General features: G+C 41.9%; 1 protein-coding gene and 1 long non-coding RNA gene across 16 annotated transcripts in view; one reads left to right on the top strand and one right to left on the bottom strand.

The window, feature by feature from the left end:
* LOC135235496 (NACHT, LRR and PYD domains-containing protein 3-like) overlaps window positions 1-12,803 on the top strand; it is a 340,665-nt gene that overhangs the window by 313,049 nt on the left and 14,813 nt on the right. For all 15 annotated transcript variants that reach the window (XM_064301003.1, XM_064301007.1, XM_064301021.1 and 12 more), the window contains 3 exons: window positions 1,280-1,453; window positions 5,108-5,269; window positions 6,157-6,203. In XM_064301003.1, coding sequence (XP_064157073.1) covers window positions 1,280-1,453; window positions 5,108-5,269; window positions 6,157-6,203 — 383 coding nt within the window. The remainder of the gene's footprint in view (window positions 1-1,279; window positions 1,454-5,107; window positions 5,270-6,156; window positions 6,204-12,803) is intronic.
* Window positions 1-12,803, bottom strand: part of LOC135235507 (uncharacterized) — a 72,736-nt gene that overhangs the window by 48,279 nt on the left and 11,654 nt on the right. The window contains exon 2 of the long non-coding RNA XR_010324396.1: window positions 7,100-7,149. This is a non-coding gene — a long non-coding RNA (uncharacterized LOC135235507). The remainder of the gene's footprint in view (window positions 1-7,099; window positions 7,150-12,803) is intronic.

The following is a 12,803-nucleotide window of genomic DNA, read 5'->3' as shown; positions in this document are numbered from 1 at the left end:
TCCTTACATTTAATACAATGGTAAGAATATATGGTAGCAGGTGTACAGTAATGATAAACTGTAATGTAGACAGGTTGTGCACTAATAATGAGACCTGATAAGGAGAGGTAGGATGTAAACAGCTAGGTAACGTTAGCACCCACTGGCGCCAAACTTTGTTTTTCTTCATTCGTTTAAGAACTTAATTATCAACTGCAGCCATTTCCTCTTCTCTTTCTCATCGCAAGGAAAGCAATAGAATGACAATTGAATAGTTTTGTTGGACTCAGATCTATTCAAACAACAAGGGACACAGCACTGCGGCATGTTGAAAAGACGAGAGCCTCAGCCAACGCAGTAGAGCAGTGGTTCTCAACTCGGGCCAGAAAGGGCCGGTGTGGGTGCAGGCTTTTGTTCCAACCAAGCAGTTACACACCCGATTCTACTAATCAAGGTCCTTAGTAAAGACTCCAAAGGTTGATTAGTATAATCAGGTGTGTAACTGCTTGGTTGGAACAAAAGCCTGCACCCACACCGGCCCTTTCTGGCCCGAGTTGAGAACCACTGCAGTAGAGGCTTGGACCTGGAAACAGTATTATCGGAAGGTCCATACGTCACGGCTTAACAAGCGAATTAAATGCGGTTTCATTTTACCTTTGTGAAACTTTTACAATTAGTGCCAAAAACGCTGTATTAGTTAACCACAAATTGTTTGATAACTTGATGGTTACAAGATTAGGAAGAAAATACTGATAACAGTAGTGTATTCAGCTAATGGGGTTCACGTGTACATTAATAATTATATTTATCTATTCATAGTGATGAATATTGAACGTTTTTAAAACATATAGATGTTCATGGACTGAAGAACATGTCAGGTGAGGTAAAGTGCACCACAAAAATTCTGTTTTTTGTGTTTGCAGATTAGATGAATGTTTGCAAGTTCATCATATGAAAAGGGTTTGGCAATGAATCCCTTGCAGTAGACTCCCAACCTTGTGGTTTCACCATATTTATTGGTGAATAGAGCCCAGTAATTGCCTTAGACTTTTGTGAATTAGTCAGAATACTTAATGAACTTAATTTACACACCCCCTCCCTGTTTTTGTGTGTACATCTCAGGAATGCGTAGGTGCATATATATCAACTGCCAAGGAACACAGTGTCACAGCTGTGAATTTGTGTGTGTGTGTGTACGTGTGTGTGTTTGCATGTGTGTGTGTGCGCGCGTGTGTGTGTGTACGTGTGTGTGTGTGTACATGTGCGTGTGTTTGTGTGTGTGTGTGTGGTCTCTCCACAGGCTGGGTTGGTGTAATCTCACAGAGAGCTGCTGTGATGTTCTGGCCTCAGTCCTGCGTTCTCCTCACTCAGAGCTGAGAGATCTGGAGCTCAGAGACAACGAGCTGCAGGATTCAGGAGTGACAGCGCTCTCTGCTGGACTGGAGGACCCACACTGTAAACTGCAGAGACTGGGGTGAGTACAAACACACACCCTTCAATAAATAAGGGCTACAATGTGACTAAATACAACACTGATGTCAATGTTTCTAATGTGAAAACAAACACTCCACAGAACTGAAAGAGCATGTTCCTGTTCTTCCTCTTGGAAGAATAAGACTCTATACACATGAATGAATAAAATTAATTAGTCCTGTTTCCTGAACTGTAGTGGGGTGTTAGTCTCGCATAGCCAGACCCATCTCCACACTTTGTTTTAGCGCTGTGCCAGCGCTGGAGAAAGGTCTGGCTCAACCCATTATCATTCCGCTATAGAGGAAAAAAATGCCCTGGCTTGTTTGTGTTTATTTAAACCAATCACAATCGTCTTGGGCGGCGCTAAGCCCAGGATGCATTGACGGTGCCCTTGAAAAATAGTGTCGTAATGGAGTACTGGCCAGCAGCTATTTTCTCGTCCGTGTCTGGGTCTTGCCCGGCGTACGCTGCAGCTACCCCCCTTGTCTGCAGGGTTTTCACCTGGTCCTCCATTATCACGACCAAGGGGGACACTACCAAACCATGGCATTTTCACGCCATGTCTCTGTGTTTACCCTCGCTAGCTCACTGCAGTCGATAAGCCATGCTTGGTATATGAAACGTTTTCCGTAACCGGTGGGCAAACATGCAAGAACGTCCCTGTCAGACAGCAAATGTTCTAAACATATTCTTTGTATTTACAACCATTCACCGAAAGAACCAAGCAGGCCTGCCTTATTGCACGATCCAAATCTTCGTCAAAACTTGCCATTTTCAGCGTGCAGATTGCTAGCTTGGAGGTTGTTGTTGTTTCACGTAGCGACGGGGACTTTGAAAACAGTAACAAGCAGATAGCGGAAGGGGAGGTGAATTCTGATTGAAATAGTCGGCCAGTGTCAGGCTTATACCCACAGTCTGGGTCCTGTGAATCAGACTAGTGGGGTGTAAACTCAAATGCGTTTGGTAATGACTCACTCCACATCCATTTTATTTTATATATAGCTGTAGAAGGTTTGCCAGCAGCCATACCTCCATGCACTCTGCTCCTGCCAAATGGCTGAAGCTAAGCAGGTGTGGGCTTGGTTAGTACTTGGATGGGAGACCACGAGGGAATACTGAGTTGCTGCTGGAAGTGGTGTTGGGTGGGCCAGCAGGGGGCAATCTTCCCTCTGGTACAAATAAACCCCAATGCCCCAGTGCAGTGACAGGGACACTGTGCTGTAGGAGATGCCGTCTTTCGGATGAGACGTTAAACCGAGGTCCTGACTCTCTGTGGTCACTAAAGATCCCATGACACTTATCGCTAAGAGTAGGGGGTTCCCCGGTATCCTGGCCAAATCCCAGATCTGGCTCTTGCAAACTTGCCACTAAAAATCATCCCCAGACTTAATTGGCTAAATAAATGTTCTCTCCCTCTCCACCTTCGCTAATGTGTGGTGAGTGTTCTGGCGCAAATTGGCTGCCGTGCATCACCCAGGTGGGTGCTACACATTGGTGGTGGGTGAGGTGAGTTCCCCTTCACTGTAAAGCACTTTGAGCATTTGGAAAAGTGCTATATAAATGTAATTAATAATAATAATAGTGTGTAACACTTCTATGTGTTTGACACACACAGCTCTGTTAGTTTATATTAATGTGTGTAAGGTGTGTAACACACTGATAGGTGTTTGACACACAGCCCTTGTAGGGCTGTAAAAAAATATTCGAAGTACGAAAAATATTCGAAAACCTTTTTTTTTTTAAAAGTTCGAACCTAAATTTGAGCATTCTAATTTTAGTTTTGGATCCTGCGTTTTGTAATAACATGAATATACAGGCTTTAATTTCATGCGGCGAATCAAAGCCCTGACCCTTGCCTACACTGCCGCCAACAGGACAGCCCCTATCTACTTGCAGGACATGACTCAATTCTATGTGCCTGCTCGACCACTCCGCTCTGCGGCAGCAGGGCGTCTTGCAACCCCTCCCACCCGCCCAAAGGGATCACAGAGCTTCTCCACCCTAGCTCCCCAGTGGTGGAACGAACTCCCCGTTCCTCTCCGAACCTCCCCCTCACTATCCATCTTCCGCCGTGGCCTGAAGACTCATCTCTTCAGACTATACCTAGAATAACCACCACCACACTGTGTATATATATATATATTAAAAAAAAAAAAAAAAAAAAACCCTTTTTCCTGTCACTTGTTACATGTTGCCCCATCCCTGCACTTCTTGGTAAATTGTATTTGTCCTAATACTCTAGCTTATTCTTCTGCCTAGTTTGGCTTTGCAGATGTTAGACCAGGATAGTGTTCTTTGTTCTCGGCTAGAAATAGCTTTACAAAATAAGTAATTGTACCTTACTGAACCCGTGTTCAGCAGTTGTCTACGATCATGAAAATGCACTTTTGTACGTCGCTTTGGATAAAAGCGTCTGCTAAATGAATGTAATGTAATGTAATGTAATGTAATGTAATGAATCATGTTCATGCACGCAAAGTTCATTTCCTGTGCTAACGTTACTTCCTCTGTCAACAAAAAACGTTCTGCCCTGGACCCAGAGCAAGTGGATCCTCTGGTTTTCCTTGCCAATAACTTCCGGTGATACTTTCAGCTCCATGGACACCTAACGTTACTGGTCAGCTAGCCTCGCGAGCCAGTCTCTTTTTTCACTTCGTTCAACAGATCTGGTCAGCTAACAATTTAGGCTGAATAATGTTAACATGGCAGGCTATGTTTCCTTTCTGTTCTGAAGATTTTGATACAATTGGATGATGAAAGAAGTTAAACTAAACAGAGTAAGTAATTTATGTTGTTTTAGGCTACAGGTATTAGCCGTTTGAATAGTTTTTGTGTTAACAAATCAACAGGGATTTCACAATGATTCCCCTATTATTGTGATTAATAAATGCTGAGTTTTGGCAAATTACATCCAGGAGAAAGTTCTTTATTAATTTGTGCATTAGGCTATAGAAACTGCAGGGGGCTCATTTATAAAATGAACATGCGTGTGCATACGTAAAGTGAAGACCTGACGTGGAGCCACAACCGTTTCCACGGTCAAATCGAGTCATGTTGAAATTTTATAAATCACAACTTTGACGTGATTTTCTACGTACGCGCCACACAGTTTATCTAAAATACGTTTTATAAATGAGGCCCCAGATGTAGTAACCTAGTATGAAAGTTCACCAATGTCCTCTATTCTACTGCCTGCTTGTGGAAAATAACGCGTCACGTGCATATATTCTGCCCGACAAGAAGCAGATTATTTTTGTTAATTATATGCAAATGATATTCGAATATATTTGAATTCTACCTAATTACAAAAGCTAATATTCGAACTCAATTTCATGGCACTTTTGACAGCCTTACAGCCCTGTTACTTTATATTAATGTGTGTAAGGTGTGTAACACACTGCTATGTGTTTGAAGCACACAGCCCTGTTAGTTTATATTGTGTGTAAGGTGTGTAACACACTGCTATGTGTTTGACACACACAGCCCTGTTAGTTTATATTAAGGTGTGTAGCACACTGCTATGTGTTTGACACACACAGACCTGTTAGTTTATATTAGTGTGTAAGGTGTGTAACACACTGCTATGTGTTTGACACACACAGCCCTGTTAGTTTATATTAATGTGTGTAAGGTGTGTGTGTCCTTCTCTCTGCAGGCTGTCAGGCTGTAGAGTCACACAGAGAGGCTGTGATTCTCTGGCTTCAGCTCTGTGTTCAAACCCCTCACACCTGAGAGAGCTGGACCTGAGATACAATCACCCAGGAGACTCAGGAGTGAGAGCGCTGTCTGCTGCTAAACTGGACACACTCACACTGCTGTAAGTACAGAGAGTTTCCACACTGCACCTCACACACACACACACACACACACACACACACCTGAGAGAGCTGGACCTGAGATACAATCACCCAGGAGACTCAGGAGTGAGAGCGCTGTCTGCTGCTAAACTGGACACACTCACACTGCTGTAAGTACAGAGAGTTTCCACACTGCACCTCACACACGCACACATACAGACACACACATACACACACAGGCAGAAGGGGTTGGGGGGGGGGATCTACAGTGGAGGGTGCTGCGCGGGATCACTGCAGTAAATAGTTTTATTTCTGTGATGAACCCGGCAGGATCCCACCATTGTCCATTCTGCATGGAGAGAGAAACTGTTAATCATTGTTTTTCGGGGTGTGCCAGACTTCAGCCTCTCTTTTCTTTTTTGGGAAGTTTATTTTGGTTACTAGGGGAAACATTTACAGGTAATATTTTTATCCTTGATTTCCAATAAAAACAAAGACAGATAAGTGCCAGCTCATTTATTTAATTTTGAGGCGAAAATAGCTGTTTCTACAATTGGGAAAAATATGATTGGTGGAGGGGACAGACAAAATGTGGTTGTTGTAGTTAGGGGTTTGGTCAGGGACACAGTGATGGTGGAGTTTCAGTATTACAAAGCAATGGAGAGCCTGAGTGTGTTTCAGAGTGTGTGTGTTATAAGGGTGTTTTATGTTCAGTGGAGGGAAGGGAGCTATTTTTGCACATGGAATAGGGTGAGGGAATGGAATAAGTTTCCTTTGTGACAGATTTGTGTGTTTTTCATATGATCGTGGTTTTGTGTTTTATTGTGTCTTTGTGATGCTATTGGTGTGTTGAGAGTGGAAATAAAGGATTGTTAAAATTCAAAATTCTGTTCTGCTGTTCTTACAGTGTGGACCATGGAGGAGAGAACAGGACCAAACCAGGACCCAGGAAATGTGAGTGTGTATCGACACAGAACACTTTCCATAGATACACACTCTGCTCTGTGTGTGTGTGTGTGTGAGTGAGAGAGACATCTCTCTTACACACTTAAACACACAATCAGAAACACACACGTACACAAACACACACACAGAGGTACTATGACAGCCCTTTCTCTCTCACACACATAATGAAGTGAATATTAATAATGATAATTAATCTCATTAATGTCTCTGGTGTGCAGACGGCTGTCAGCTCACACTGGATCCAAACACAGCACACAGAGCGCTGTCTCTGTCTGAGGGGAACAGGAGGGTGACACACACACCGGGGAGAGAGCAGCCATATCCTGATCATCCAGAGAGATTTGAGCACTGGGAGCAGGTTGTGTGCAGAGAGAGTGTGTGTGAGCGCTGTTACTGGGAGGCTGAGTTTACTCTGCCTGAGCAGGAGGAGAGATGGGTTTTTATAGCAGTGACATATAAAGGAATCAGCAGGAAAGGAGAGGGTCCTGACTGTTGGTTTGGATGGAATAAAAACTCCTGGAGTCTGGAGTGCCGTAAACTCAGAGACTCTGATAAACTCAGATGCTCTGTCTGGCACAATAAGAACCCAACAGACATACCTGCCCTCACCTCCCCCTACCGCAGAGCAGTGTGTGATGATGATGCTGGTAGAAGAGCGTGTGTGTACAGGGTAGGAGTGTGTGTGGACCGTCCGGCCGGCACTCTGTCCTTCTACAGCGTCTCTGACTCTGACACACTGACCCTCCTGCACAGATTCCACACACACTTCACTCAACACACACCCCTCTGTGCTGGATTTACAGTGTGCGAGTCCACCTCAGTGTCCCTCTGCCAACTGGAGTAGAGACACGCACGCACTCATATGCGCGCACACACACACACACATGCACACTCAGATACACATACACACACACACACCACACTCATATATCCACTCACACACACACACCACACACACTCATATACACACACATACATGCGTGCAGAGACACAAACACGTGTCAACACACACACACACATTCTCATTCCCATACGCGTGCACACACATGTATAAACACACACACACATTCCTCTTGCCCATACACACACGCGCACACACAGACTCATGTACTCACACATTCGCACTCACACAGACACACATACATGCATGCACGCACATTATACACGTCTGCACAAACATTCTCATACCCATACATACACACACACACACAAACACGTATAAACACACACACACACACATTCACAAAGGCACTCTCACGCACACACACATACACATCCATACACCCATTCTCAATCGCACACACACTCTCACATCCACAGTAATTCTCTCAAACGGACGCACACTCACACACACACACAAATGTATAAACACACACAAACACATTCTCTTACCCATACACACACGCACCCGTGTGCACACACACACATACTCATGCACTCACACACATGTACACACACACAGACATACACACATATATGTGTGCACACGCACACACACACTTTCTCTTACCCATTCACACACGCTACCCGGGCACTCACGCACACACATGCATACGCACACACATACTCACATCCACAGTCACTCCCACAAACATACGCACGCATGCACACACATTCACAAATACACACACACAAACCCACTCTCACCCAATCACACACACACACATGTCGACACACTTGCAATCTTCCTTGACCAATGCCTTACCAGTGCAATTTCAGCTGTACCCAATATTAACCTCAGTACAGCTTAAACCCTGTACATAAGAGTATGATCTTTCAGCATGTTCAGGTTATTTCAAATGTTAAAGGTGTGTTAATGTACTTTTGATTATTAAAACACTAATATAACATTGAGTGTAATAATGGCAAAATGTGGCAGGGTAAAATGTTTTTTAAGTAATAGGCTAACTCTCTCCTGTATCTGCATCTTTGTATAAGAGAAGCCAGTGGCACTCCTCCACTTACTAGTTTTTATAGGTGCTTTCATTCATTTTCATAAGAGTTCCAATGTGCAAATTTATGTGGGCAAATGCAGCTGATAGGGAGAACGCAGAATGGTCACTGCAGTGTACTTATTTCCTTTCATTACTGTAAACAATGATGGGTTGAGTTTCCTTATTTATTGGGTCTGTTGCTTTTATTTTCTGTATTTTCAATAATCTTCAATAATCTTCAATGATTAAACCTGAATTATAAACATCAAATGTGTTGGTGTTATGATTTATTATTGTGTGATGTATTTAACTGCTGTGACAGTAGTATTTATTTCATATTCTGTATGGGATTATGTTTGGGCTCAATATGAGCAGATCAGCATGGCGTTAAAATCTGCACAGTTGAAGCAATGACATTCATCTACAGTAGTGGAAATGAATTATTATTTAATAAATTATGAGAAAAGTTGTGTAGTGAAAAGTAGTAGTAGTAAAATCCATTAAAAGAGAATTTATGTAGTGTCTGATGAGTGGTTGCTTCTGTTATTGTAGTGTAACCACAATTCAATACATTTAGAAAAGTCACTACTTGTCTATTGAGCAGGTGTGTTTATATTACATCTCAAAGAAATGGTTTTCCTGCACGTTTTAACCTGTATCTGCTGCACATCAGTTGAATGGATTAGACCGCGAAGCCAAAATCAAGGAAGAAGTGTAGTTTGCATGACATCCAGTCTCTGAGATGTTCCTGAGACCTTACAGTTTTTTTTCAGATACATTTCTAGTAACTGCAGTCACACATTACAAATGCATTACAGTATGATATGATTTCTTTGACTCAATGTGCAAAACACAAATTGCTGTACCTACATACAAAGTGCAAAATTCTGAATTGCACACTCAGTTTTCACAGTACTGTCACTTCATATTAAGACATTCAGATTGTTATTGCTAGACATGCAGATTGTGAAATAAAGTCAACATGTTAGCAATCCTGTCTCATCACTTCCAACCACATTGCCCAGGTGAGCTTCATTGCAGCACGATTGGTAATCCCTTCAGCACTATATAAAAGGCTGATTTACAGCACTACATTCAGCACCTTCTGACAACATGGAGCAGCCCAATGCAGTTGGTATTGATGGACAAATTTAGATCTTGATCAAATGAATTTAGAGCCACTGTGATTGACCATGTTATAAATCCAGGCCTAACAATGAGAGAAGCTGGAAGGATTGTACAGCCAAAGTTTAAAAGGTCAACAGTGGCCTCTAATAAGAGTTTTTGGACTGAACATTGATAATAATTTACTGCAAAATGTGATACTGTAATTACATCTGATGAAAAACACGTTTTCAACGTACAGAAATGCCAAGTTACTCACACACACAAAGCACGATCTATAAGTCATTACTTCAAATCTACGCCTGCCATTAAAAGTATTAATATTAAAATTGTGCCAAGTTACATGAAACAATATTGGCTATCTTAACTCACACAAATTAAACAAGCTGTATTCCACAGCAATGCTGCCCAATGTTTCCTAAATTCTCTCAAGTAATTTGGCCTTGTTAAAATATTGTCTGGATAATTTGTGATAGCAGAACAGCTGTGGAGGTGTGGTATTCGAATCTCTTTGTGCATGTGCGCGTGTGTGTATATGTGTGTGTGTGTGGGTCGGTCTGGGGCCTGGCAGACTGTGTGTTAATGTACTCTGAGGCAGTGTGCATCAGTGTGCTGTGTGTGCTCTGTATACAGCAACAATAAGCTTTGTCAGTGCGTCGACCAGTGCATTTCTTTGAAATTGCACCTCCATCCTCATGCTAAATGGAATTTAATAAAATCATTATATATCGTGACAGGAGCTGGAAATGGGCAAAAGTTTCACAGCATTTCTTGACAACTATCAGATCTGTGAGTTTGTTGAAATACAGTAAACACAAAGCAGATGCATTCTGCCACCTGGTGGCCATGTGGCAATACTGCAAGTGCTCCAGAGGTTGAGTTTCAAGGCAGACGTTGACAGATTCTCAAGAGTTCACTGAACTGAAAGTAAATTACAATGTAAAAAAAAGAGAGAAAAAGTAAAGAATCATCAATGCCGTGCCTAACTTTGTGTGCAAAGGGCAGTGGGTCCATCTTGTTTTTGGTATCATTGAATATATATGACAGCACTCTTTTCTCCAAAAGATCTATTGCAAGTGATGTCAGAGTGATCATGCTGGCTTTTTAACATGATTTTTGACAGTACTATTCTTTAGAAGTATGTGGTCAAAATGTAACTTTAATCAATGAAAGGGCAATGATAGACTATGTATAATCCCAGCGATATACAAACTGTTCTTGATTGTTAAGACATCATCTGGGTAATTTGTGAAACAGCAGTTTATAGCAATATATCCAGCAATGCTTAAAACATGAAAACAACTGTTGAGGTGTGCAAATGACAGCTGAACAAATTAAAGACTGCAGTACTTTAAGGCACAGGCTGTTCCGTTTAAATCTCACTGTTGCAGAATATAAATGTCTGGTTTGGCTGGGCATTATTTGAACATATTGACATGAACAAATTTGAAGCAGGTACACAAGGTAGACAGGAGAATACCAGGTCAGACAACTGTTTTCCACAGTTACAGGTTTTGTTACAAGGAGCACCAGAGAGGTACACATGCCACAGCTTGCAGAGGAATTCTCAGAAGTTTTCTAATGCCATATGCCAGCACTTTCATTAACAGGAGCGAGCTTGTCTGAGTAAATGTTTCCCTGTTTTAATTACATCAAACAGCCATGTGATGGAGCCAGAACCATGACATGACCTTTTATTAAATTAATATTCCTATTGCTATGAATTTGTTTTTTTTTCCTCTTTCTATTTTTTAATCTCATTATGAAAAAATAAAAAATCCATAGTATTAGGATAAATTGTAAATCCTAGAGTGGAGGTTTTTACTATAAGCCCCTTGGGGTTTCTTACCTCTTGTGCACAATCCCTGCTATGTTTGTTGTTATATACTTTTGTTTTACCACTTACTTTGTGTGAATAAATAAATAAAAATAAATTAATTAATTAATTTTTAAAAATTATGTTTAATATTCATGCTTTGCTTTAAAAAAATAAAAATAAAAATCACGCTTTTGGTGTAATAATAAGCCTACACATTAATACTCTGCATCTGCTTGGATGAGAAAAATTAACATTTACCACATTTCAGCTTTTGAGCATGTATAATTAGTAATGGAATAGAACAGAAAAGCTGTTTTTCATACTGGAGGAAGACCTTTCATAAGCAGCTCTGACATGCAGTCATACGAGCGCCCAAGGGGGGTCGCTAGAGAGCAATGAAACGCAGATCCCTGTCTGTCTGAACCCTCCCGTACCCTGGGCAACACAGGCACCAATATTGCGTCTCCCTGTGGAGCTACCGGCCACAGTTGGCACTGGCACGGTCCGAATTCGACCTGAGGCCGTGAGGCTCATCCATGCACCTCAGCGTGGTGCCTTAACTGAATGAGCCATACAGCAGCCCCAAGCAGAGACTGTAAAAAATATGGACAAAGCTACTGTGACGTCATCCGTTGACTCTCCGTGGGTCTCTAAAACAAGTTTTGAAGCTCAATAGCGGGCGCGGCCATGTTGTCGATTTGGAGCCAAAACCATAGAGTTAAGCAGTTCTGTGATTTTTACAATGTGATTGACAGTCCGGTGCGGAAAAGCCCATCAACCTGAACAAACGATTGCAGAAAGAACTTGAGGCTAGCTGACTGTCTGCCGTTATGTTTTAAAATATATTATCAAATGTTTACGGAGTTTAATTTCCATCCGTGACTGTACTGTGTCATGTAATCACGTTATATGTATGACATTAATAATACAATTATGTTCAGTTATCTTCAATTTATGTTTCTCAGCAAAACAAATATGCTTAGCTAGCATATCAGCTTGCCAGTGAGCTAGGTAGGCTATCCATGGTTAGCTCACGCATTAGCAATATGAACCACAGGGGAAGAACATCCACTACACTGATGGTCAGTCAATCAGAGATGTGTAGGCTGCTGGTGATTTGACTAGGCTAATTTTCATATAACTGTCTGGTAGACCTGCTATTAACCAAGCAAGTTATCGTCGTAGGTTTTCGCCACAGTCAGTTAATGAGCCAGTAACTGCTACAACTCCATCGCCGTTTGTGGTGTACACTTGCTGGGTGACGCTAGTTGAGCAATCGTTTGCAAGTCACTTTTTACCGAATAAAAATTAACACTGTCAGCGGTGATTAACAAGTCTACCAAGTATTTTAATAACTGATCTGCGGGCATGTAAATATGACCACGCACTCTGTACAGCAAGTTTTCCACCTGGTGTATGAAGACAAAAATAATGTACATTGAATTTCTAATTATTATTAGGCAATTTTTTTTTCTTGTAGATCATCAAAACCAATGGAGAAAAGCCAATATACGCAAGGAGCCCCCAGGACCGATTCTGAGAACCACTTTCTTAAATGCTCTTGTCGGTCTCTTAAATGCTAAAAACATGTTCCTTTCTAAATGGGGGGCGATATAGCTCAGGAGGTAAGCTCACGGTTGATGGCACCACAGTGACTGCCTCTCACTCTGCCAAGAGCTTGGGGGTGGTCCTGGATGACCAACTGGACCT

Source organism: Anguilla rostrata, chromosome 12 (genome assembly GCF_018555375.3).
Source record: "Anguilla rostrata isolate EN2019 chromosome 12, ASM1855537v3, whole genome shotgun sequence".
NCBI classification, from domain to species: domain Eukaryota; kingdom Metazoa; phylum Chordata; class Actinopteri; order Anguilliformes; family Anguillidae; genus Anguilla; species Anguilla rostrata.
This window is presented reverse-complemented; position numbering and strand designations above follow the sequence as displayed.